General features: G+C 35.5%; 1 protein-coding gene across 2 annotated transcripts in view; it reads left to right on the top strand.

Annotated features, from left to right (window-relative positions):
- PGM2L1 (phosphoglucomutase 2 like 1) overlaps nt 1-27,269 on the top strand; it is a 109,686-nt gene that overhangs the window by 66,044 nt on the left and 16,373 nt on the right. For both annotated transcript variants that reach the window (XM_019649377.1, XM_019649376.1), the window contains exons 2-6: nt 16,593-16,760; nt 18,842-18,948; nt 19,669-19,753; nt 20,240-20,323; nt 26,678-26,871. In XM_019649377.1, the coding sequence (XP_019504922.1) occupies nt 16,638-16,760; nt 18,842-18,948; nt 19,669-19,753; nt 20,240-20,323; nt 26,678-26,871 (593 nt within the window). In that variant the 5' untranslated portion in view covers nt 16,593-16,637. The remainder of the gene's footprint in view (nt 1-16,592; nt 16,761-18,841; nt 18,949-19,668; nt 19,754-20,239; nt 20,324-26,677; nt 26,872-27,269) is intronic.

Here is a 27,269-nt window from a genome sequence, read left to right as displayed (position 1 = left end):
TTCGAATGTGTACTGTCGGCAATTGGACAGTTTGAATGAATCCATCATCCAGGAACGTGCAGAGCTTGTTAATTGTAAAGGAGCTGTGTTCCATCGCAACAACGCAAGACCACACACAAGTTTGATCACCCGTCAAAAATTATTGGAGCTTGGATGGGATATGTTGCCACACCCACCATACTCGCCTGACCTTGGGCCATCAGACTGCCACTTGTTTTGCTCCCTTCAAAACTCCTTGCATGGTATAATGTTCAATTCAGATGAGGCTGTAAATCAGCACCTTGTTCAGTTTTTCACAAATAAATACAGGTCCTTCTATGAACGAGGAATTATAAAGCTCACCAAAAGGTGGCAAAAGGTTATCAAACAAAACAGGCAATAATATATCATTGATTGATCTTTGTTCTTTATAGAAATAAATGACCTTTGAAAAACAGACAAAATATGTGATGACTTTTCCGACAACCCAATATAAAATGCAAAGAAATAAAGCAAAACTGCATTTCTGTAAGTATGTAGATAGATGTAAGTCAAGTTCTGGAAGGATATATCACAAACAATATTGGTTCCCCCAAAGCACAGGGGTCTGAAAATGAAGGTAATAGTCAAAGCTTTATCTATATTATTAGTATTTTTTTAAAACAAGGAAAGTGTATCGATGTCATTTGTAATTAGCAATTAAAATTTAAAATATAAACTAAGAACAACTAAGTGGTCAACTGTCTGAGGCTGGTTTTTAAAACCAATAGGAGTTCAAAGTCAGGAAGACATATAAAAAGTAGAATTTGATCTGGACTTTGAAGGATGAATAGGATAGGAATAGATGATGGATAGAGAGGCAGAAAACTTAAGGTGGGAGAAATAAAATAATAAAGTGAAAAATGAAATGGATCAGGGAATTGAAACTGAACAGGGAGCATGCAAGAACAATGAAGAAATTTTCTTAAAATTCAAGTATATAGCATATGTTTTGGACTGCAATGGCGGTTAAGAATAGATGGAAGAAAATGTGTTCTTTAAGTGATCCATATGTCAGACATGGTACTAGATGCTTTCATGTAAAAAGTCTCTTTTAATCCTCCTGAGGATTGTTTGAGATAGTTATTACCATTTTTAACCTATACACAAACTCAGGCTGAGAGAAATAGAGACAGCACTTGAATCCAAAAAGGTTTGGAACTTCTCTGCTGTTTGGGACCTGATCTCATCCTGCCTAACCTTTACATGTGATGTAACCAGAATTGGACTCTATTGTTGTTTCCTGAATGATTAATCTGGCTGTAGTATGTAATTAGGATGCGGTGGGTTTAGATTTGTGGAGGGTGGCCTGGAAACTCTTCTAGAAATGTGGATATCAAAGCTTTACATTAGGATGCTTATAGAGCCTTCTAAAAAAATTAAGGAAGAGGTAATGAGGTAATGAGACTTATTAATAAATTGATTTCTCTCTTCTTTTTAAAAACATGGAGAACAATAAACTTCCCATTTTGTTAAATCATAACATTTTGCTAAATTTTAATTGAGATCTCCTTTTTAAAGAAATAAGCAAATTACAGATTCAGTTTAAATTCCCATGTTTACTTCCCTGATCCCATTCTCCTCCCTTCCTCCTTTCCCCAAAGTAACCACTGCATATATCTAGGAATACTAGGGTTTTGTCTAAATTTCCTGTTTGGTTAAAAAATTGTTTTGCTTTTCACTTAATCAAATAAAGATAACTCTGGAAGTTAAACAGTTCCTTTTTTAAAAACAAGAATCACTTAGTCAAAATTATTTCAATACCTGAAACCACTCAAACAAAATTGAAGAATTACATTTCTAATAATATATAAATACTTAATATGTAACTTTTGAAAATGTGAATACTATTAACTTATTTTTACCTGGTACACTATAAGATTTTCAGAAGCTATAGTTCCTTAACAGAATGAAAGCCAACAGTAAAATAACATCAAATACAGATTAAGATGTTCTCTAAGTAGAAATGTCATACTTTACAAAAATAAGAAGTTCCATTTGTAGTGTCTGTAAAATTAGATTCGTACTTATTATATATAAAATAAATGATTTAAATATCCTCTCTCCCAAATATCAAGGAACTTTTATGATGCGACGGGATTGTAATGGTGGCACTAAATCTTCTATTTTGGGATTTGGATCTCTGGTATAATTTGAATTAATAAGTGTAATTTTGCTTGGGACTTTCTGAAAGCTTTCTTTTCTTTCTTTTCCTCTTAATGGTTCTGCTTCCTATATATTTACTATGCATACCAGTTTCAATGTTTCTATTTACTTTGGCCCAGTGCTGGCCTTGTGACTTGGGAGAGGTTTTGCATCTGTATGGGATCACTCCTAGCTCCAATTTAAATCTACAAAACATATGCAATGGTTGCTACAACCAGTTTAACCGTACCTTCCCCACCCCCAACTACTGGCCAAAGCAATTTACATCCTGGTTAGAAAATATAAAACTTGAGACCAAATAAAGATTCTGATGCAGTAGTTTGCAGTAGTTTCCAGCAGACTCTGCCCAGCCGAACCTTTTCTTACTTTAATAAATCTTCCTTTTCCTTCTATATTTTTACCTGACTCGTGAATTCTTTCACGGCCCGTGAGTGAGCAGACAACATTTTACATAATTACAAAGAAAAACTTAACAGTAAGAGAGTTGATATTATACTACAATACAACTCACACCAACAGGTATTTACTTTGGTAATTTGCATGTCTTTAAAAAAAACACACACCAAAAACTCTGCTTCATAAAGCCACTGAGAATTCAAGCATCTTTCAAGTATTGAGAGTGCTTGATTTTTTTGTCTGTTTAAACAGGTAGTTAACTTGGTCAACTCAGGCTGCAAACTCTTCTGTTTCTTGAGAGTCCGAATCTCAATTTATTTTTTTATCCTTAGCCAGAGTCTGCCCCCCACACACCTAGTACAAGAGTCAGCCAGAGATTTGGGCCGAGTTTACGTGCAGAATGTGGGGTTCTCCCTGTCTAACTCTCTCCTTTTTAGACATATACTCCAGTGGTTGTGGTTGCCCTGAACTTGGTGCCCTAGTTCTTCAGGCCACAAGGACCATGGGATTTTCATTGGTGCTTTAGCCACAGCGCATGGCTCTGACTACTACCTGCCCTCAAATTAAGCCATAAAAATGGGAAACTCTATGTGCTGGTTCCTTCTCCTAAGTGTTCACTCCCTTGTCGAATTAAGCCTGCATTTGTTCACATTCCAGTACCTTCAGGTCTTGGTGGATTTTGGTTTTGTTTCTTTGCTTTTATATTTTTGTCTAGAGTCTATAGTTGTTACCTGTGGGAAGGTCAGATATTGTTGCAGTGTACTTGACCATATAGGAAACAGATAGTATATGCTTTTTTATGCCATTTAAAATTATTTATTTTTCTGTTTGTTGGTACAGAGAAATGCAGTTGACATTTGAATATTGACCATGTATCAAACAACCCTACTATATTTCTAACATTAATTCGAAAAATTATTTACTCTTTCGGATTTTTTATGTGCTCAATCATTTCATCTGCAAATATGTGAGCCTTATTTCTTCTTTTTCAGTTCTTGTACTTTTTGTCTCTTTTTCTTGCTTTACAGCTTTGGTTAGGACTATAGGTTTTTCATTTCTCCTTATTGCTAGCCATTTTCAGAATAGGAAGTTCCTTCCTATTCCTTGTGTGCTAAAAGTTAAAAGTATATACAATTGACCCCTTAAACAATACGGGTATACACTGTGTGGGTCCACTTATATGTGGATTTTTTCCAATAAATATACAGTCAGCGCTTTGTATCCTTGGGGCTTGCATCCACAGTTGGGAATCCATGAATATGGAGGCCAACTGTATGCCTTGTTCTACGTCATTTTATGTAGAGGACTTGAGCATCCACGGATTTTGGTATCCGCGGGGGTCCTGGAACCAATCTCCCACAGATACTATGGGACTGTAGTTAAGTTTTAGAGGACTCAAAATTTATATGCCGATTTTTGACAGCGTGGGGTTTGGTATCCCAAACCCCTGCCTAGTTCAAGGGTCAACTGTATACTTTTATACGTATGTTTCCTAGGTTGAGTTCCCTAGAAGCAGAGATTAGGAGTCTTGTGCAAATGATTTATAAAAGGAGTGCTCACAGGAGAATCCTGTAAGGGAGTGAGGGAATCAGGACAAGGAAGGGAAAGAACAATGTAGTGATGTAGTTTCAGGTGAAGTTTAATATCAACTTGACTCTGTGCCTGTCTGGAGTGCTAATTGCACAGCAGAGTGATAACCCTGCAGAAAACAGTCATTGGCTGTTGGCCATGGGGGAAGGTGTGTGTAACCCTCAGGTACCCTGCACAAGCTGGTTCTGTTCATCATCCCAGGACAGTTCTCCAGAGAAGGGTTGGATGTGTGAACTCATAGCAGTAGTACCTATAGCAGCTGGAGATGGACACAGCACACTAGTTAAAAGGATTTCTGGCAGAGGGACCTTAAACAGGATCTACACACACACACACACACACACACACACACACACACACACACACACACACACACACACTGAGTTTATATATGTTACTTGTTTGCTAATCAATGTTTAACTTTATCAGGCACTTTCTCTGCATCTGTTGGGATTGTCATGTGATTTTTTCCTCTTTTAACCTGTCAATGTTGTGGATAACCTTGGTTGATTTTCAAATATCATGCCAACCTTGTATTCTGGTAGAAGTCCAACTTTGTCATGATATATTATTCTTTTGTATATTGCTGGATTGATTTAATACTATTTTATTTAAGAGTTTTGCACCTGTGTTCATTAGTGAGTCTTATGATTTTTCTTTCTAATCATGTCTTTCTTTGGTGGTTGTATCAAGGCTAAGCTAGACAGATAAAAAGAGTTGATGAGTGTACCTCTCATCTTCTCTCGAAGAGTTCTTATAAGATTTTAGTTATTTCTTTCTTAAATATGCTTTGGAACTTGCCATTAAAACCAACCGAGGCTGGAGCTTTTTTTGTGGGAAGGTGTTATGATTCATTTTCTTTCAAGTTTATAATTCTAATCAGGTTTTATATTTTTTCATGAACAAAATTGTTTTCCCATACCTATATAGTTAGCCTGACAATAATAGAGACACTATTACTAGTTTTTTGTATATAATTCCACAGATATTTAACCTGCCCCCCTACTAATATTAACAGTATACTATCCTGCCCATGTCCTGCCCTTTGCTCTTTTTTCCACTTAAAATATTTTTATCAGTGTATATATAGGACTGCTCCATTCTTTAGAACAGCTGGGTGGTATTCATTGAATTGATATGCCAAACTAATTGACCAATCTCTTATTCATAGGCGTTTACAGTGTTTTTGTTTGTTTGTTTGTTTTGTCTGTCACAATCAAGGAATTGCTTTTAGCGCACACATTCAGACCTGTGTGTAACTATCTATATGGGACCAATTCCTAGAAATTGAATTATTGAATCAGGTTATACGCATTTAAAATTTTGATAGATATTGCCAGATTGCCCTCCAGAGAGGATATACCAATTTATTCTTCTACCAGCAATGTATAAAATTCCCTGCTTTCCCCAATTTTGACTCTACAATGTAGTATCAAATGTTTTTCTTTGCCACAGTGAAAGTGAAAATTATATTTTATTTTAGTTTTAATTTCCATTTTTCTTATAAAGAGGCTGAGTATATTTTCATATATTTAAAAGACACCTGTATTTCCTTTTTTTGAATTGTCTTCACATATTTTACCCATTTTTCTCTAGTCATTGATCTTTTATTTACTGTTAAAGAAATAAACCTTTGGTTTACTTGTCACATGTCACAAATGTTTTTTCTTCAGTTTGTTTTTTGGATTTATTTATGTAATTTTTATCATGTGGAACATAATTATAATTTTATTGACAGTATAATATTTGGTAGATATATCCTATTTAATCATTTCCTGCTTGTTGGACATCTTATAGTGTTTCTGATCTTTAAAAATGATTTTAAATAATGCTGAGAGCATCATTTTACATATAGGTAGCTTTTATTTCTTTTGGATTATTTATGTAGCATAGGTAAAGATGACATGTATATGAGAGATATTTAATTTCTGAGAAATGCAGTCAGATCATAATTAGCATGATTATGCATTCCATAATTAGCATAATGAGTAGCATGACTTCAGGAGAATATGAAAATTGGGCCTTATTAAAAAAGAAAAAAAAATGTTATTGTTTCTTTTGTTGGTAGTTTTCATGCTGATGGGCAGGATTCTCCTGATTAGTAGCATTTTTACCATTCTGAAACATATTAAACATCAGGCCTTGAATCTTTGTCTGGTAAAAATTAAATTAAATATAGGTTTGTAGAGTCTCAGTTGACAGGGGCTTAGATATCATCCTGTTTAAGCTCCTACTCAAAATAAAAATATGTCTGTAGCATCCCTAATAGGTAACTTCAGTGTCAGAACATTCCTGGTATAATGGAGTCCTGTCTTTCTCGGGAAATAGATTCTAAAGTCAATTAATAATGAAAATCTCATAAAATAAAAAGATACCCTTGGAAACCTTTAAATTGCCCATGGAACTTAAAGAATATGTGGTTTTAAATATCTAACCTTAAACAGTAATATATGATAATACATAATCTATATATTAATTCACCATATATGATAGAGTACATGCACAAAATACAATTTTAAATACTGCTTTGGGAGGGCTAAGTACATATTATTGAATATGTGTAAGTTAAATGTATAGAAAGCTATACTATATGGTGCAATATTATATGGGAGAAAGACTTCTGGTTCTAGTAATGACAGATAAGGTGATTTGGACAGCTTTCCTCCAACAGCTAGAAAAAATAGACAACATATAGATTTAAAAATCTATTTGAAGGTATTGAAGACACAACAAGTTAGTCAAGAATTTCCAGTTCAAACTCTGAAAGAAGACAGAAATTCCAAGCCACAATTCTGAAGAAGACAGAAACTTAGATAGCTGAATTTAGCCTCTAAGTGCCACTTTTGCCCTGGGCACATTTACTGATCCAGGATAAAAGGCCTAGAGGTTTAGCAGTCTTTTTGTTAGCTTTGCTGGGATAGAGGGTCAAATATTGAAATTTAGGGCCTACTATGGATGGGGACTCTGAAAACACTTCCACTTTAAATTTGGGACTCCAAAGGGCTACCCTGTGAATACTGGTGAACTCCAAGTAAACATCACTCACACAGACTACATCCCAGCTTTGAGACATTTGGAGCCTGAAAAGTGGGTTAAGGTGAACCTGGATTACTAGTGTCTTCAGGTGCTTGGGGTAAGCAAAAAAAGCTTCCCTGAAGGAGGTACCTTCACCCCAAGTTTCAAATTATTCCTACTAATAATGTTTCAAATATAATATTAAGTACAGAGTCAAAGGTAACCAGACACACAAGGAAACAAGTCAACATGAACAAGAACCTGAAGAACCAACAGATAATAGAAACTGTGGAGACTCCTAATACTGCAGTTATCAAATGCAGACTTTAAAATAACTTGCTTGCCAAGTTCAAGAAAATAAAAGAGAAGATGAAAAATTGGGCAGAGAAATGAAAATGATACAAAAATGGCATTGTGGGGCCGGCTGAGTGACGCGATGGTTAAGAACTGGCTTGGGATGCCAGAGAGCCCTGGTTCGGATCCCACATATGAGGGCCAGTGACACTGCCCTCCACAGCTAAGATGCTGAACAACAGCTCAACCTGGAGCTGGGCTGCTGTGAGTCGCCAGCGACGGCTAGGCTGCAGCCCCTGTGGCAGTGGGTTGCCATGGGCTACCGTATGTAGCCAGCAGCCAGCGTGAGCAGCCAGCAGCCGCCTTGAGCGGCTGTCCAGAAGCCGGCGACTGATCTGCCTCGCCCGGGAAGAGCGCAATGATGGTGCCAACTTGGGCCAGTGAAGCAACGTCCTCCACAACTAGACTGAAGAACAAAACGACAGCAACTTGACTGTTCCCCTTCCCCCAATTCCCCAGCACTGTTCCCTTCCCCCAATACCCCAATAAAAATCTTAAAAAAAAATGGCATTGTGAATTTTTAAAAATAAAAACTATGAATCTGAAAAATTGCAATAACCAAAATTAAGAATTTAGTTAATGAATTTAATAACATTTCAAACAATTTAAGAGAGAATTAGTAAACTAGAAGACAGGCCAGTGGTAAACAGTCAGAATAAAGGATGGAATGCCAAAAGGATGAAGAAAATATAAGACATAAGATAATACAGTGAAAGGTTCTAACATACATTTAATTGAAATTTCTTAAGGAGAGGAAAGAGCAAATGAGCCAAGAGCAATATTTGAAGAGATAATGGTTTTGAAATTTCTTAAACTGATGAATGAAATCAATCCACAGATTAAGAGTTCGTGGTTAATTTGTATTCTGTAAACTTTTCTCCCTGATTACATAAGTCATTCTTCTGTATGAGTAAATAAAAGAATAAAAAGATTAATCACCATTAATGAAGGACAGTTTGTTTCTTTTTAGTTTTATTTTTCTATGTGTATGTATGTATCCATTTTACAAATTTGGAATCTTACTGCACATATGATATATATACTTCTAAGTGTTTTCCCATTAAAATTCTAAAGTAATTTTGAATATACTATTCTAATGCATTATTATTTTTTTATTAGTTTCAGGTGTATGCAACAATGTAATAGACATTTTCACCCCTCATAAAGTGATAGTCCCCCATCTACTAATCTGCTACCCCTCTGACAGTGTATATAGCTGTTAAAATTCCATTGACTATATTCCCTATGCTGTACTTCACATCCTGTGACTATATATGTATAGTGTGTGTGTATAAATTATAGTTGACATTCAATATTATTCAACTTCAACTTCAGGTGTATAGCACAGTGGTCAGGTATCTACACAGCCTATGAAGTGTTCTCCCTAATAAGTCCAGTACCTATCTGGCACCCTACATAATCTTTACAACATTATTGATTATATTCCCCAAACTGTATTTCATAGTCTCATGGCTATATTGTGACTTCAGCGTCACTAGTCATTAGAGAAATGCAAATAAAAACTACAATGAGACACCACCTCCAGTCAGAATGGCTATCATCAATAAGTCAATAAACAACAAGTGCTGGCGAGGATATGGAGAAAAGGGAACTCTCGTGCTCTGTTGATGGGACTGCAGATTGGTGCAGCCACTATCAATATGGAAGTACCTAAAAAAATTGAAAATGGAACTACCTTATGACCCAACAGTTCCACTCCTGGGTATCCATCCAAAGAAATCCAAAACACTAATTCAAAAAAATATATGCACCTCTAATGCATTATATCATACATTTTATTTAACCAGTTTTCTATTGGACATATAGTTTGCTTATAATTTTTTATTATAAACATTATTATAAATAAATTATATATCCTCATGACTAAATTTTAACATGCACCCATGATTATTTCTTTGGAATAAATTTCTAGAAGTAGAATTGCTGGATCACAGGCTATTTAATATTTAAGTTATTTATAACATTGGCAAATTGTCATCTGAGATATTGTATCAATTTATACTCCCTCTGTGGCAAATTGTATTTTTCAAAGATGGCTGCATACATACATATATACATATACAGTAATACCTAGGTTTGCGAACATAATTCGTTCTGGAAACAAACTACTTGTATGGCAAGACATTGCTCGTTTACCACGTTAAAATGTATTAGAAATGTTTGCTCGTCTTGCGGAACACTAGCAAACCAAGTTACTCGCAATCCAAGGTTTTACTGTATATATATATATATATATATATATGTGTGTGTGTGTGTGTGTACATATATATATATATATGTACAGGCAGGCCTTTATACCTGCCCCCAAAAATACGGTTCAGTGGAAGTGAAGCTTCCTGACTTCCATGGTTAGGTCATAAAAGGTAATATGGCTTCCATCTGGCTTGCTTGCTCTTTGGGCACTTGCCCTTGGAACCCAACATTGTGAGAAAGCCCAGGCCACATGGAATGACCGCCATAGTTATTTCTGTTGACAGCCCATCTAGGCCCCAGCTATCATCACTGCCAGATATATGAGTAAACAAGCCTTCAGATGATTACAGCCCCCAATCTTCGAGTCTTCCAGCTGAGACACCAGATATTGTGGGACAGAGACTAGCCATCCTGTTGGTGCCCTTTCTAAATTCCTGACCCATAGAAACTGTGAGAGGTAATAAATTATTATTCATTTAAGCCACTAAGTTTGGAGTGGTTTGTTATCTCTGCCATAGTAATTAATATAACCTCCCTTCCCAGGACTGGTTTTAATAATTTTGAAAACTTAATAAAATTTGGGGACAAAAAATAGTATCTTATTTTAATTTTCATTTCCTTGGTTACTAGGAAGAGGCTGTTGGGTAGGGAAGTATTAGCTGGCTTGTTGGCTATAAATATCATTGCAAACTTAATAAGTTTAATACTGAACTCATCATCTCTCTACCCCCAACCTGTTTCTTACCCCTCCCACTACCACCTCCACACACACACACACCCTCCACCCTCCAATTCCTACTCACTTTTTAGATCAGATATTACTTCTTCCAGTTAGCTTTCCCTGACTAGGCTCTCTATTCTTCAGTCCATTCTGGGTTAGAGACTTATCCTGTGTGCTCCTGTAGCACCCAGAACTTATTCCTAATTCTAATACTTCTCAGATTCTATGTGGTAATTTCCCTTTTACTTATCTTTATGCCTCATTAGATCTTGAGCTTTGTGAGAGCAGAGACAGTGTTCTTGTTCCCTACAGTGTTTCCTGTGCTTTATAAATATTTTCAATTAATTCAACAAACACCGGTGGTGTGCCTGAGTGCCAGGCTCTGTTCTCAGTACTAGAGATATAGTAATAATCAAAACAAAGTAATATTTTTGAGTGATTGCATAAAGTGTATATTTGTGATTTAATTTAGTCTAGAAGAAAACCATGAAATTATTTGTCCATAGGCCTTTATCTTAAAAAAATATATATCCACTGAAAAATTCATTTCAGTTGGGAGTTATGTTCGATTGCCTAATTTAAACTTACTCTAATATTTTCTTTCTTTAATATTTACTTTTCTCAACCCCCCCCCTCCCGAAAGAACATGGCTACTTTGTCACTATTACTGACTCATAATCAATTGACACATATTAAGCATCTTCTGTGTACAAGGTACAGGTTAGGGACTGTAGAGGATACAAAAAGGTTTAGAAAATAGTCTCTCCTATTATAGTAATAATAGGAGAGGTAACCCTATTATGGGAGTAATTGATTACTGTTTTTAAGGGTATTCCCGCTATCATCTGTTAACTTGTTTTCTAATGCAGTAGTCCCACCTTATCTGCAGGGGATATGTTCCAAGACCTTTAGTGGATGCCTGAAACCTCGGATAGAACCAAACCCCACATAGACTATGTTTTTCCTATACACACATACCTATAATAAAGCTTAATTTATAAATTAGGCACAGTAAGAGATTAACAACAATAACTAATAGTAAAGTAGAACTATTACAAGTATAACAATAAAATAAGGGCTACTTGAAGTGTAATCATTGAAGTTTTATATGTAAACCAATTTAATTTATGCCAGTTTCTACAAAATTTTAAAGATTAATAAATCAAATTTGGAATTACGCAAAGATCCTTTAAATGGAAAAAAAATTATTGGCTTAGCAAGAATATATTTTGGACTCAATAAGGAAGCATCTGGTCCTGAAAACATTTTCTGCTTCAGGACTCGATACTTGGATCTTCAAGCTGGCTGACTCAGAAGTAAATGTCAGTTATGTTTGCCCTTCAGAGTTTTAAATCGCAGTTCCTATTTTAGCTTCTGTTTAGAAATAAAAATTTTTTTCTTTTATAAAACTGGTATTTATTGTATAGACACCAGTCTCTACCATTTTAAAATGTTATTTACAGTTTTGCAATTTTAGATATATTTGACTTACTTAAAAAGTCAATTTTGTAATAGTGTTGCCTCCTCTTTAGATGTATAACAATATTAGGATTTGGGATTCTTAATATATAATTATATTATTTCAGATCACTTCTAATCTTCTAAATAATGAGATTCATATTTTAGATTATTTTTAAGCTCTTAGGTTTTTTTTTTGTGTTTTTTTTTTTTTTTTAGCTGAGCCATCCTGCTACCTGTTGGCAGCTCAGCGGCTGCTCAGCTCGGGCTGGACTCTTAGAGCGAGCTCTTAACCAACTGAGCCACTCGGCCGGCCCTTAAGCTCTTAGGTTTAATACTAGAATATTAATAGAGTAGATTCAAGTTGTACAGGAATTATAAAAATATTAGGTCTATAAGAGAAGTAGAAAAGAAAATTTACAGGTGAATTCCTCATTGACAAACCTGTTTTATCTCAGGATGATTCATTTTTTTATATACTTTTATACTCATTCATATTTATGATACATAAATAATACAGAAGCCCGCTAATTATGAACAGAATAGGTTCAGAAAAGCTTAGGTGAGTCCAAAATGATCCTTCATAAGTGAATGCTAACGCTTTGATTTGATGGCAGGCAGAGTTGATAAAATTTTGGTCTGTGGGTAGCTTTCTTTACGTCTATAAAAGTTTGTAAGAAGTTAAGTTTGTTAGAAGAGACACTTCTACATATTTAAAGTGTTGCACTTTTTTTTTTTTTTGGTAAATCAATTCTTTCATGTTTTCTTTGAATTTGGGTCATACTGAACCTACAATAGGGGAGAAAAAAAACAAAACTCCACAGAGTATTATGTAAGAAGACACTTTCTTTTCTTCATTTCAGCCACATAAAGTTGCAGCAATCCGTAGGATTAGAACCTAAAGGAAAATGTTTGTTTTACAGGTAAAATTTGAAAATAATGCATGGCTTTAATTCTGTATTCTTTAGTTTACTGATTTCATACTAAACAATCAGCTTTATTCCTGATGAAGTATAAGAAATGCCAGTAGTCACTAAAATCTCTTTGTATTTTCTGCAGGATTACTTTTCTGAGGGTACTAAAATTATTAGGATTCTAAAATATGCTAGTTAAAAAAGCAAATTTAGTTCAGATTGAATGAATTTACTTTCTAAATAATTAATTTTCTTTTTATATAGTAGATCAATAAGTATATTTTCAAAAAGTATGTAAATCAAATAGCTTTCCTACTGACACTATAATTTTAAAGGTGCTTTTTTTACAGTTGGCATTAGTTGAACAATTTTCTTTTTTTGCTGATTAGACTTCTACCTTCAAGTAGTGAATGAGTTGTAAATAAGAGAGCACATTTAGAAAGCAAACAATTTGTATTTGAGAAAGCTCCAATAGATGTCTTATAAATTCACTTCTTATTAATGGCTTTCTGTAGGTGGGTAAAAGAGTGGTTTGTGAGGTAAAAAGTATTCACATAGACACACAACTAAGTAGTTTTTCTTAGCCATCACAGATACCTAACTAGTTTTTACCATAAAATAAATAGTAATACATACTTAAAATCTCCGGACAGTACCAAGACTGTGCAGTAAAACTACCTCAGACTTCGTCCCTGATTTCCTCATCAGAAGTATATCATTATTTTTAGTCTCTTATGTTTGCATGGAGTATTTCTGGAATGATATATAAGTATACAAATACCTCTTTTTGTACAAATTAAAACACTTTATATATTCTTCTGCTTTTCTTTTCATTTAGTATATCTGAGTTCTATGTGGAAGTCGTATTTAGAAAATAATTTGTAGTTCTTTAGACTCTTCATATAGTTTATAAAAACTAGTTTTTGAAGATTTTAACAAAATACAACTCTAATTTTGTCATCTGAATGAAAAAATAGATGATAATCATGGCTATACAGATATCCATTTAGCTATATTTTTAAACTTTATAACATCAACATCAAATTTAATGTCTAGTTATGAAATAGTGGAGAAATCTGAGTTTAAAGTAGACTACAAATGCCTGTCACAATAATCGCTTAATTCTTTTTAAAATTTTTATTTTAGACATTCAATATTATATTAGTTTCAGGTGTGCAAAATAGTGATTAGACATTTGTATAACTTATGAAGCAATTGCCCTGCTAAACCTAGTACCCATCTGACACTATAATTACAATATTATTGATTATATTCCTGTGCTGTACTTTATCACTTAGTTCTTTTTACCATAAAAACTTACTTACATCTAATGCAGAATGATTCTTTATCCATTTTTATTTTTCTCTAATTTACATACTTTTTCAGAACCAGGAATTAGGTTAGTACTAGTTATAATGTTTATAACAGGGAATGGAATTTTTAGACCCTTTCCTACTAGCTGTGTAGTTAAACATTAGGAAGTATACTCAGAAACCTAATAGCATTCATGTCTGGTGGATCATTTTTATATTTATGTAGGTATAATAAAAGGAATATTGTTTTGCTCTGTAGCTAGAGTTAATTTTTATTAGATGCATTATTAACCTACCCTACATCATTATCTTGTTTTTAGTGAGATGATTCAGGCTTTCGAGCCAGACCAACCTGGATTCAAATTCTGCTCAGACCTCCAATATTATTAGCTCAGTGTTACTAGGCTCCCTCTCTGAATTTTAATTTCTTCATCAATACAATGGTTATAATAATACCAGTAAGATGCTGCAATGAATATTTTGTATGAATAAATCCTTTTGCTCATGTGAAGGCATTGCTGTAGACTGAGAAATCTGTGGGCCAAAAGGCATATGCAGTTTTAATTTTGATCGTTGCTGCAAAATCACTTTAAAAAGACTATCTCAATTCAGGGCCACTAACAGTGTATTACAGTGCCGTGTACTCTTTATAGTACTGAAGTTTTTCAGTCCTTTCAATTTTGGTCATTCTTATGCCATTTGTAAACATTAACCCTCTCCAAGTTTCTGACTTCTGTATCAAATCTGGTGGTATCTTAGACATTGGAATAATACGATAATATTCCAGATAATCTTACTGTTTAGATTTTTCTCTTAATAGCTATTCGTATGTTTATGTAGCTTATGTATACTATTTATAAAATGGAGATTCCTCGGTCTAGGCATATATATATATATATGGTATTTAAACATCTGTCCATTTTAAGCAGATTATAATTTCAGTTAATCATAATTCCATGGCTTCTCATTAGTTTGTGGCATACACTCTGGTTACTTTAATTCAACTATACCAGAAAACCTTTTTGTTTAAATTATATATTAATGTTTTTATTTCTTTACAAGTACAAATATGCTCTAATATTTGGTACCTTTCAGGTACCTTGGTATATAATTCTGAATATTCATTATCAAGGTATGGACTACAGATTTAGAAGATCTAAGCAGGTATTATGGTTCATCTATTTTCTTAATATTTTATTCTTTCTCCTAGAAAGAAAATACTGGGAAAATCCATTTAAGTTTTATTCTTATTATAATTGCATTACTATTTGAAACTTGCTACTTTTTTGTGAAACACTGTTTTTAGCAACAGGTATCCTTGAGATTTATGAAAATAAGTTAAAGTATGTGCTAATGAAATAGATGATCTTAAAATATACATAGATATTGGCATCCTCTGCCTTACAAGCCTTGTTTGGACTGAATTTTCATCCTCATTTCCTCATTCTTAACCAAGTCCACATTTAACACCTAAGACCTTTTTATCTTACTATAGATAAATTGAGTGGTTTCTGTGAGTTTAAAGAGCAGACTTATCTGGTAATTTTGATTTGCACAGGTTTAGATAGGTAATTGGTAGACATGTTTTGATGGCATTTATCCCAGTAGCTTCTATACGTTTTTGGGTTTTTTTAAGATTTTTATTGGGGAATTGGGGGAGGGGAACAGCGCTGGGGAATTAGGGGAAGGGGAATAGATAAGTTGCTGTCCTTTTGTTCTTCAGTCTAGTTGTGGAGGATGTTGCTTCACTGGCCCATGTTGGTATTATCATTGGGCTCTTCCCCGGTGAGGCAGTTGCTTGCTGGCCACTGGATGGCCTCTCACAGCGGTTCTTGGCAGCTTACGCCGGCCACACACGGTAGCTTATGGCAGCCCACTGCAGTGGGGGCTGCAGCTTACACCGTCGCTGGCGACTCACAGCAGCCCAGCTCCAGGTCGAGCTGTTGTTCATCATCTTAGCTGTAGAGGGCACAGTGTCACTGACCCTCATGTGGGAGCCAAACCGGGGCCCTGCTGCTCAGAGCTGGCGTCCCAAGCCAGCTCTTACCAATGCACCACTGGGCTGGCCCAGCTTCTATACTTTTTTTTAAAACATAACATAGACTAATTTAATTGATGTCATTTTTTTACTAGGAGGCTTATTTTGGATCTGTAGCTCTTTAAGTTTATCAATTTGTTTACAAAACATTCTTGAGTATGTTATAAAAATATGACAATTAGAAATAATGTAAATCACTCTCAATAGGGCCTGGCTCCTTTGGGGACGCAGTAAATGGCAGGTATTGTTTTATTATACATGCTAATATTAACAAGTAGCACTGTGGAATTTAGAACCTTGTGATATATGCATAGTACTTATTGGCTCCTCAGCAGGTCTTCATATTAGGACTCTGCTTGTGGTCCTGAGTAAGTTTTAATACTTCTTTTTTATAGAATCCCAAAACAAAAGAACAAATTGAAAATCTGTTACGGAATGGAATGAACAAGGAATTGCGAGATCGTCTTTGTTGCCGAATGACTTTTGGGACTGCAGGACTTCGCTCTGCTATGGGGGCAGGATTTTGCTATATTAATGACCTTACAGTAATACAATCAACACAGGTATTATAAAGTATACATACACTCGATTACTTTGGGGTTTTTTTTTGCCTTATAAACTAGGTAGAGCCTTTCTAAAAAACAAAACCAAAACCAAAATCTTTATCTTCAGGCTCTTTTTTTTTTTTTTAAAGTGAAAAAAATCTTTATTGGAAAAAGCAATGAAAAAGATACTTCAGTCTTAATTGTAGCTCATTGCTATCTTGAATTGATATGAATGTATTCCTATGCTGTCATCTAAAAAATTGGAAAATTATTTTTCACTCCTCTTGTCACCTACTCATTCTTAGCACTTTATTTTTATTATTATTATTATTTTTTTTATTGTTAGTTTCAGGTGTACAGAACAATGCAATAGTTATCCTTTTCACCCTCACAGAGTAACAACCCCCTTCCCCACTTCAGGCTCTTGTAAGTAAAAAAATGTAGAATAAATTCTGACCTTTGATTTATCTTAGAAGTCATTTATGTATCATAATTTATGTATCTTATCTTAGGTCACAAACTAACTTTCTGACTAAGAATTATTTTGGTTGCCATTGTCAACTTCTTGACAGTGTTACATTGCATTTGAACCAGGAAATGGATATTGACATTTGCAATCAATACAAAGAAACAAGTTTAGATTACCCATATTGGCATATGGCCATTGATAAGGTTAACCAGAGTATTTGGAAAATGTAGTTGCAAATATTTCCATTTAATATGGTTCTCCATATACATTTGAGAATTCTTTAAGACAATGTATGATGTGATACAACTTATTTTATTTCTCTCCATTTTTATGCAACTTAATCTGGGAACAAATTAACTTCTCTTTCCAGTGAATCATCCTTACTACTTCAAGGAACTATACTTTGCTTAAAGACTAAAACTCATTTAGCATACAATAAAAATAGTTCTGGACTAGAGAAATGTTCAGTAGTCATAATTCTAATCGATACTGCCACACAGCAAATTATCTTTAGCCTCTGAGGGAATTCTCTAAAGCCAAGGGCTAAAGCAAGGGACAGGGATAAAGGGATAACAAGATGACTGAATAGATAGGATATGTGCCACTTGCCCCAACCCCACACCCCTCTCCATCTCCTTTGTTCCTCATCCAGAGATGCTTCAGTTCATTTTTATATATTGGGTTTCCTCTTTAGCTTTCATTTTATGACTTTACAAAAAAAGGGTGGAAGAGGTGTTTGAAAATCAATTTCTATAGAAGTGCAGGTTTTTATAGCAGTTGAGATTCTACTGTGTGAAATGAAAAAGCCAGATGGAACCTCATTCTTAAGCCCTATCCCTTTTCAGAATCTAGGTATAGGGAGATAAAATAAAATGGATTTTCATACAAGAGGATAAGATGAGGTTCTGTGAGGTTTTGAGGTTTTGGAATAGTATCATCATTAGAAATAAGTTTGTGAAACTAGACAATTTGGGGACGTGCACATGTGTGCGCGCACACACACACACCCATAGCTTGGATGTTATTGTGATGTTTTCAATATTAAATATTTATTTCATTTTTTTCCCTCACCCTTGACTGCAAATTTTCCTAGTTTATGGGATTTTCTTTCTGTGAGATTTTAAAACAAAGGAATTACAAATGGGATCAGCCATCTTAAATGTTCTAAACATTAAAAATGTTTGTGTCATAAATAGGTGAAATCTTTTGGTCAGCTTTGTTCTTAGGATTTAGCAAGGCCTAAAATGGTCAAAACTCTGTTCTTTAGAGTCTTAAGGCAAGAAACAATTTCTTTTGGCGTTTCTAATAATTTTCTTTAGCACACTGACTCTCATGTCCCATCTTGGTTTTCTTTCCTCATGTTTTATGCATGGTACTGGATTTAATAGTTACTTAATTGATATTTCCGTGGTATTAAATGTGTCTGAAATTCCAGGAAATAAATGTTTTTCATCTTACCTTTGAGGATTGAACGGTATTGTTCCCACATTGGTAAACATGGGCGGAAAGGCGGAAGCCAGGTCCTCAGGAGCCCATCATCTGCACACTACACATAAAAATAATGGATTTTAAGTCGTAGAAAAATGCAGGCATTAGTCAGGAACTAATGTTTTGTGTTTATCTGCTTCAGGGGATGTACAAATACCTTGAGAGCTGCTTCTCAGACTTCAAGCAGAGAGGCTTTGTCGTTGGGTATGATACCCGGGGCCAAGTAACTAGCAGCTGTAGCAGCCAGAGGTACCGTGTTCATTGTTTCAGAGATTAAGATGGATTGGAATAAAACCTTAATTTTTTTCCCCCCAGTCATAGGATTTCTGAAACAGGAAACTGTCAAATAGAAATGCAATCACATGCTAATGTTTAGTTTAGTGCTGAAATAGAAGCATTTCAAAGATAAGCTTGGTAGAAAGGAGTAGCATTTAAAAACATTTCGAGTTAGTATTTAGAATGGCATCATGGCTTATGTTATGACTTTAACGTTTTGGCAAAGGCACTGGGTGGGAGTAATGATATAGCTTGTATTTTCTCATTATAGTCCCATTTGATTAGTTTGAGGGTATTTTCACATATAGATAATCATGATATGCTGATACTTTTTTTTCAGGGGGTAATTATGCATATTGTGTTTATTAAAGTCTCATTTACTTTTTTACATTCTTTTTGCTTTTGGGGGGTTTCTTTCTTAGTTAAAGAGCTATCAAAATATGAATGAGAAAAAAAGAAGAAATTAAAATGTCAATTCTCTTCATTGTTAAGCTCCTTTTAAAAAAATCTTATTTATTAACATTTTTAAGTTGGAGCATGAAGCTTAAATAACCAGTGATTATAAGAATTGGTTGTATCAGGCTACTATATATTCAGAGTAATTGTAATATGAAACATTAATTTTGTGGAAGGTTTGTTTTTTAAAAGAATGGTAAAACTAAGTGATCTCTCTCTCTCTCTCTTTTTTTTTAGGCTTGCTAAACTCACTGCTGCAGTCTTACTGGCCAAAGATGTTCCTGTGTACCTCTTTTCAAGATATGTTCCTACACCTTTTGTAGTAAGTGTGTTGTGTAATTGAGGGCAAGAGACCTATATTCTACCCTTGCTTGCATCTTCTCCCTTCTGATTGTATAATGTTGGATAAACCTCAGTGTAAAATATGATGAATTAGGTGATTTCTAAATTTACTTCCAGCTCTAATATTTTATGATTATATTACCACTCTTATCTCTAGTCTAGTGGAGTGCCTGGCAGATAGTAGGTGCTCATTAAATATTTGTTAAATAAGCAAAATACTAAGAAATGTTTATAGGACTGAGCTAAATGAGATTGGGGGAAAACCATTCAGTCTAATAGTTAGGTGGTTATTGGTAAACTCTAATTAGAAGTGAGCCCCACCCAATGAACCTGGAGTTGATTTTTGAGATTTTAGGCTATTTATATCCTGATATCTGTTCCTATTATTTGTTCAAAGGTATTCTCATGTCAAATATATGAGTAATCTAGAAAGCAAAATGGAATTATGATATTATTGTTTTTTCAGCCATATGCAGTCCAGGAGCTCAAAGCAGTTGCAGGTGTAATGATTACTGCATCTCACAACCGCAAAGAAGACAATGGATACAAGGTAAACCTTGGACTCCTGTTCTTATTCTATTTAAATAATATGTGCTGAGTATCTATTCTACACTGAGGAATAGGGCTAGACACTGGAGAGAAAGATAACACCATTGATGCCGACCCTCAAAGAATGTGTATCTCTGATGGCCCTTAACTTCTCAACACGTACTATTACAAAAGTCTCTTCATTGGACTCTTTACTTCTATCTTACTGCCCTTGATTTCCTTATCCTATCCCAAATCCATCCTCTCAACCATTTCAGAGTCATATTGTACCAAGAATTTCAGGAATGAATGGGAGTTTGCAGGAAGAGAGCCAGAGGAATAATACCTTGACCTCACGCTTCTCTCCCTTCAACCTCCTACTGGGCTTCCCATTGGTCACAGGACATTTGGTGTCAGCCTCTGTGGCAGAAAGCAGGGTGGCAAAGGGTGAAGAGTGGCTCTGGAGGGACAAACGGAAGATACCCAGCACAGTATTGAGCCAGTGTCTGGGGCTCCTGAGTGATGAGTCCATGATCTTATGTTTGTTTTTCTTCTTGTGTGGGAGGTCTCCAGATATACTAAGTTCTGTTCTGGTGGGGAAAATAAGATTTAATACTAATCTAAGATTTTGGCTCTGGCCAGCTAAGTGGGTAGTGTGTTACCATTCACAGAGGCAGAGAAGCAGCATAATTAATTCAGTTTTGGACATATTAAGCTTGAGATATTTGTGAGTCAACCAGGCAGCAACATCCTGTAGGCAGTTGGAGCTATAGACCTTTGGCTCAGGGGAGAAATCTGGGCTGATGTTATAGGTTTTGTGGTCACCATACTTGTACATATTAGAGAATTTCAGAGTATTTGGAAGCCCTTTACTTGGATGAGCAGACCAGAGACAGTATATAATAGAAAAACAGGTCCAAAAGGGACCCCTACGGAATATCAACTTTAAGGGAACAGAGAGGTAGTGCTGGAGATAGCAGAAAGAAAAGAAGAGACTGGTGTCATAAAAACTAAAGGGATAAGAGAATTGCAAGGACAGAAGGTCAACTGTGAAGACAGCCAAGAACCCAGATCTCCTCTGAGCATTGGATTCCCATATCCAGCTGCCTACATGATATCCACTGGGACGTCTAGCAGACATCTCAAAATCAGTGTCTGTAGCACAGCGGTCTTGATTCCCCCACAACTTGCCACCTATACACCCAAATGTGCTTCTCCCAGCCTTCCCCATCTCTGTAAATTGATACTACCACCCACCCAAACAAAAACCAAAAATCATTCTTGATTACTCCTTTTCCTTCACTCCTAACATTTAATCCACTAACAGGTTCTACACGCTCTACATCTAAAATATATGATGAATATGTTTACTTCTGTCCATGTCTTCTGCCTCCACCATTCCAAAGCATCTGTGTGAGCTAACCATCCTAGCCTCCAAGCTGGTCTCTTCCCTGCTTATATTGTTCTACTCTGCAGTCCATTCTCCACCAAGTGGCCAGATGATCTTTGAAAATATAAATAGGTCATGTTACTTCCCTGCTTAAAATTCTTCAGGGGCTTCTCATTCTTCGATTAAAATCCAAGCTCCTTACCCAGGGGCTTACAGGACTCTGTCTCCTGCCTACCCCTTCAAGCTCATTTCAACCTTCATTCCTCTCCTGTGCTCACTACGTTCCAGTCATCTGCCTCTCCTTTCTGTTCCTCCAATTCCTCCAGTATCCCAAGCCCTTTCCCACCTCTGAACCTTTGTGATTGTGTTTTCCTCTCTTTGGATTGCTCTTCCCAAAATCTTGCAGACTTGCTTATTTTCATCCTTCAGCTTCCTGTCTGGATGTCGCTTCCTTGAAGAGACCTTCCCTGGCCACCTTATCTGAAGTAGCTTGTTTATTTCCTTCACAGAACTTACCACTATCTCTATCTATCTGCTTTCTTTATGATGAATTATCTTGTTTGTTTATTGACATGTTTGTTTGACCCTCCCTACCCCTATTCCCCAATGTAAGTTCATGGGTGGAGGGACTTAGTCTGTTTCGATATTCGTTGCTGTTAAACGTATTTGTCACGTAGCAGACCCTCAGAGATTTCTTTTTGTTGAAATATAAGCACAAGGTAAAAAGTATAAAAGTTAAACAGCCTAAAATGTTAAACAATATCTCTCCTATCCCTTTCCCTTAGTTCCCCTTTCAAAAGCAAATACTGTTTCCGGTTTTAGTTTCCTTCTAGAGATAATCTATGCATATGTAATCATATACATATACATACTCATATATGAGTATATTTGCCACTCCCTCTTTTTTTTCCATAAATGGTAGACTATATACAGTGTTTTGTACATTGCTTTTTTCATACAACAGTATGAAATAGTCTTGGAGATCATTCTCTCCATTGATCAATAGATAGATATGTCTGCCTCATTCATCTTTAAAAACATTCATATATATATATATATATATATATATATATATATATATATATATATATTTTTTTTTTTTTTTGGGGAATTGGGAAAGGGGAACAGCCAAGTTGTTGTCCTTCAATCTTAGTTGTGGAGGGCACAGGTAGCTCAGCTCCAAGTCCCGTTGCCATCCGGCCACCTGTCAGCAGCTCGCAGCCGCTCAGCTCAAGGTGCTGTGTTCAATCTTAGTTGCAGGTGGGCACAGCCCACCATCCCATGCGGGAGTCCAACCTGTAACCTTGTTGTTAGGAGCACATGCTCATCAGCTGAGCCATCCTGCCACCTGTTGGCAGCTCAGTTCGGGCACAGCTCACTGGCTCAAATGGGAATCGAACCGGTGACCCTGTTGCTTAGAGCTCGCGCTCTTAACCAACTGAGCCACTCGGCCAGCCCTAAAAACCTATATATTTGAATCCTAATTTATTTAACCAATTCTCTATTAATGAACTTTTCATTTGTTTCTGATCTCTGCTACTTATGAACAGTGCTACAGTGAATATTCACCTATATACATCTTTGTTCATACATGCCAGTAGATTTATATCGTCAATACAGAATAGTAGCTAACAGTATGGGTTGGGTTTGAAACCTACCTCTGCCACTTAGAAGCTCTGTGACTGCAACAAGTTACTTAATTTTTCTGTGTATTAGTTTCCCCATCTACTAACTGGGGATAATCATAGAACCAACACCATAGGGTGAGAGTGAGGGTAAAGGGAGATAAGGTATATAAAATGCCTAGTTTAGCATGTGGCTCTGATACATGCTCAATAAACGTGAGCTATTTTTGTTCTTATTATCTACAGCTGCACTGTCCAATATGTTAGCCACTAGCCCCCTATGGCTATTGAATACTTAAAATATAACTAGTCTGAATTGAGATGTGCTGTAAGTGTAAAACACATACCATATTTGAAGACTTAGTACAAAAAAAGAATGTAAAATACCTCAAAAATTTTATATTCATTACACATTGAAATGATAATGTTTTTGATATATAGGACATATAAAGTATATTACAATTAATTTCAGCCATTTCTTTTCATCTTTTTAAATGTGGCTACTAGAACATTTTAAATTATATAAGTGGCTTGCCTTTGTGGCTCATGTTATATTTCCATGACACTGCTGATCTACAGGATAAATTTCTAGATGTGAAACTCCTGAGTCAAGGGAATATGAGAGAAAATATGTCATCCTCTATTCAAGGTAGTTGTACCAATTGATACTTTTTTTTTTAAGATTTTTTATTTTATTTTATTGGGGAATTGGGGGGATGGGAACAGCACTGGGGAATTGGGGAAAGGGGAGCAGACAAGTTGCTGTCATTTTGTTCTTCGGTCTAGTTGAGGGTGTTTGCTTCATTGGCCAATTTGGCACCATCAATGCGCTCTTCCCGGGCGAGGCAAATCAGTCGCAGGCTTCTGGACGGCCGCTCACTGCGGCTGCTGCCCTCTCACACTGACTGCTGGCTACACATGGTAGCTTATGGCAGCCCACTGCCACAGGGGCTGCATGCAGCCTACACCATCGCAGGTGACTCACGGCAGCCCAGCTCCAGGTTGAGCTGTTGTTCAGCATCTTAGCTGTAGAGGGCAGTGTCACTGGCCCTCATATGTGGGATCCGAACCGGGGTCCTCTGGTGTCCCAAGTCAGTTCTTAACCATCGTGCCACTTGGCCTCTTAACAGCGTTATATAAGGGTCTCTATCCACACCTTCCATTATTATATTATCAAACTTTTTGATCTTTGCCAATTAGATATGTAAGAATGTTATTAGGTTTAATCTTCACCTGCCTTATGAGTGAGATTGAGCATCTTTTCATGCATGTACAAGATGTTTGTGTTCCCTTTCCTAAGAAGTTCGTTAAGAGTTTTGCCCATTTTTCTCTTGGGTTGTTGCTCTTTTTCTTGTTGATTTGTGGCAACTCTTTATATGCAAAAAGTAGCTCTCGTTTATTTGTTTTGCAGATATTCCCCCTCCATATTATCGTTCACCTCTTTGACTTTATATTTTTCCATGCATGGTTTTATGGTGTTTTTTTCCATTTTGAATAAAAGTTATTTTGGCATTTATATTGGTATCACATTTCATTTGTAGATTAATTTAGGAAGCTTCAATATTTTTCTAACATTATTGAGTCTCCTTATTCATGAACAGGATGTATCTTTCTATTCTTTCAAGATCTTTTAGATCCTTTAGTAACATTTAAAAAAATAGATCGCATTTCTTTTAAAGTTTATTCCTGAGTGTATTTTGTTGGATGGATTTTTTTATTACTATGTCAGATAGGGATATTTTCTGCTGTAGGTTTAGAAAACCCAGAAAAGTGGCATAAGCTAATAGGAGTTCATTGCTCTCCCATAACAAAGAAGTCTAAAGGTAGATGGCTGCTGACATGGTTCTGTAGCTCAATGATGTCAGGCCTAGCATCGCTGCAGTTTTCTTGGCCTTTCCCTCAAGCGTGGTGATCATATGTTTGCTGTACCTCTAGGTATCGTGTCCACATATAAGGCAAGAAAAACTGGGCACAGAGAAAGGCCTGGATTTTTTTCTCTTGTTTTATAAAAAAAGTTCATTGTGAGCTTTCAGGGCTTACGGATAGAATCTTTTATGTGGCTTAGAATATGGGAACATCCCTTCAGAGCAGTTTTTATTTGTTTTTGTTTTAATTTCTGCAGGAACCTTAGGATTTTCACTGACTGGGAGTAATTTCTGTGTTAATTTATACTTCAGATTTGAAATGTTTTTGTCACCCAGAACCCAAGAAAAAAACAAACACCTTTCCTCATCATCTTTATATAATAGTGGGCAGAACTTTTTCTATTCCGTATTTCCACTGAGAGTGGGATCTCTGTTCCAGCTTCCTACCTTCCACATAGGAATTACAACTCAAGAACCAGATAAATGGACAGTTCCCAAGCCCTAGGCAGCTGCATCATCAGCCCACAACCTTATCACTCTGGTTTTCAATTATTTCCTTTGTTTTCCACTGCCTGGAGTTTTACCTTTCCTTCTTGTGAACTAAGCTATTCATTTTAGATAGTATCTTTTCTACTTTATCTAACATTTTGAGATACATTTTGAGGTGTTTATAGAGTGAGAATTCTCAGGTCATCTAGTCTACCATATTGCTTGGCACAGAGCTTACTTAGTACATAATACGTATTCAAGTATATTCTTCTTTCCTGCATTCAGGGTGCTATAGAGGGGATTCATGTCATATACATGGTAGAAGTCAGTACAGATATTCTCTAAGTAGAGTCCTTCTAACTTTGAGATCATGTGAATTACAGAAATACATTTTCTTGCTTTTTTTTGTTAATTGTTCCTAATGTCTTGTTGGTCAAACTACTTGACAAACTGACAACTTAACGAAGTGTATTATCATTAAATACTGAAAATATATACATTAAAATGTATATTGGATAATTAACACATTGTCTTCCCTGATATAGACTTTATTTGGTGTGACATAAATTCCACTTGAACACTGAAAAATAATTTCTTCTTTATCACATAACAGAACCACTTTATAATGCTAAAATTTCATAATAAGTTTTATGGATATTCCTTGGTTGCTTAGATTATCTTTAGTATATAGTTATATACGAGTATGATTGGATACTATGGTATATGCATATTATAAAGTTGTCATAGTGATGCCCTGATTACATTTTACTTGTATTGTTATTAAAGTATACTTCTAAAAGAGCAAATAATACATGATCATTTTGTTGTTGAGTCCCTGTGGCATCATTACCATCAGTATCCTTTGGTATTTATTAAGTTAGTCCCATGTTGACATTTTATGCTTGGTTAATTTGGTATGCTTCTTTATAAAGTCAAATATCTCTACTGTAGCTAAAAATATATCGAGCCAACATTTCAAGTATTTATAACTGCATTTACCTATTTAGGTTTATTGGGAAACGGGTGCTCAAATCACATCTCCTCATGATAAAGAAATCCTGAAATGTATAGAAGAATGTGTGGAACCCTGGAATGGTTCCTGGAATGATAATTTAGTGGATACCAGCCCACTGAAGAGAGATCCTCTGCAGGACATTTGCAGGAGATACATGGAAGATCTGAAAAAGATCTGTTTTCACAGGTATCCAAGTAGGAATATAGGAAAGTATTACCTAAGAATAAGACTAACAAATAAGGGAAAGAAATAGGGATAAAATTGTATTGGCTGTTTATTATATTACAATTATAGCTAAAAAGAACTATTCATAGTAGACAAAAATTGGAAATAATCCAAATACCCATCCATGATGAATGGATAAATAAAATGTGGCATATCTATACAATGAAATATTATTCAGCAATAAAAAGAAATGAAATATTGATGCATACTACAGCATGGATAAACCTTGAAAACATTATTCTAAGTGAAAGAAGCCAGTCACAAAAGATCACATATTGTATGAGTCCATGTATATGAAATGTCCAGAGTAGGCAAAACTATAGGGGCAGAAACAGACAGAAAATAAATGAGTGGTTGCC

This window comes from Hipposideros armiger, unplaced genomic scaffold (assembly GCF_001890085.2).
Source record: "Hipposideros armiger isolate ML-2016 unplaced genomic scaffold, ASM189008v1 scaffold_132, whole genome shotgun sequence".
NCBI lineage: Eukaryota > Metazoa > Chordata > Mammalia > Chiroptera > Hipposideridae > Hipposideros > Hipposideros armiger.
Note: the sequence above shows the minus strand (reverse complement) of the source record. Positions and strands in the feature narration are given on the sequence as shown.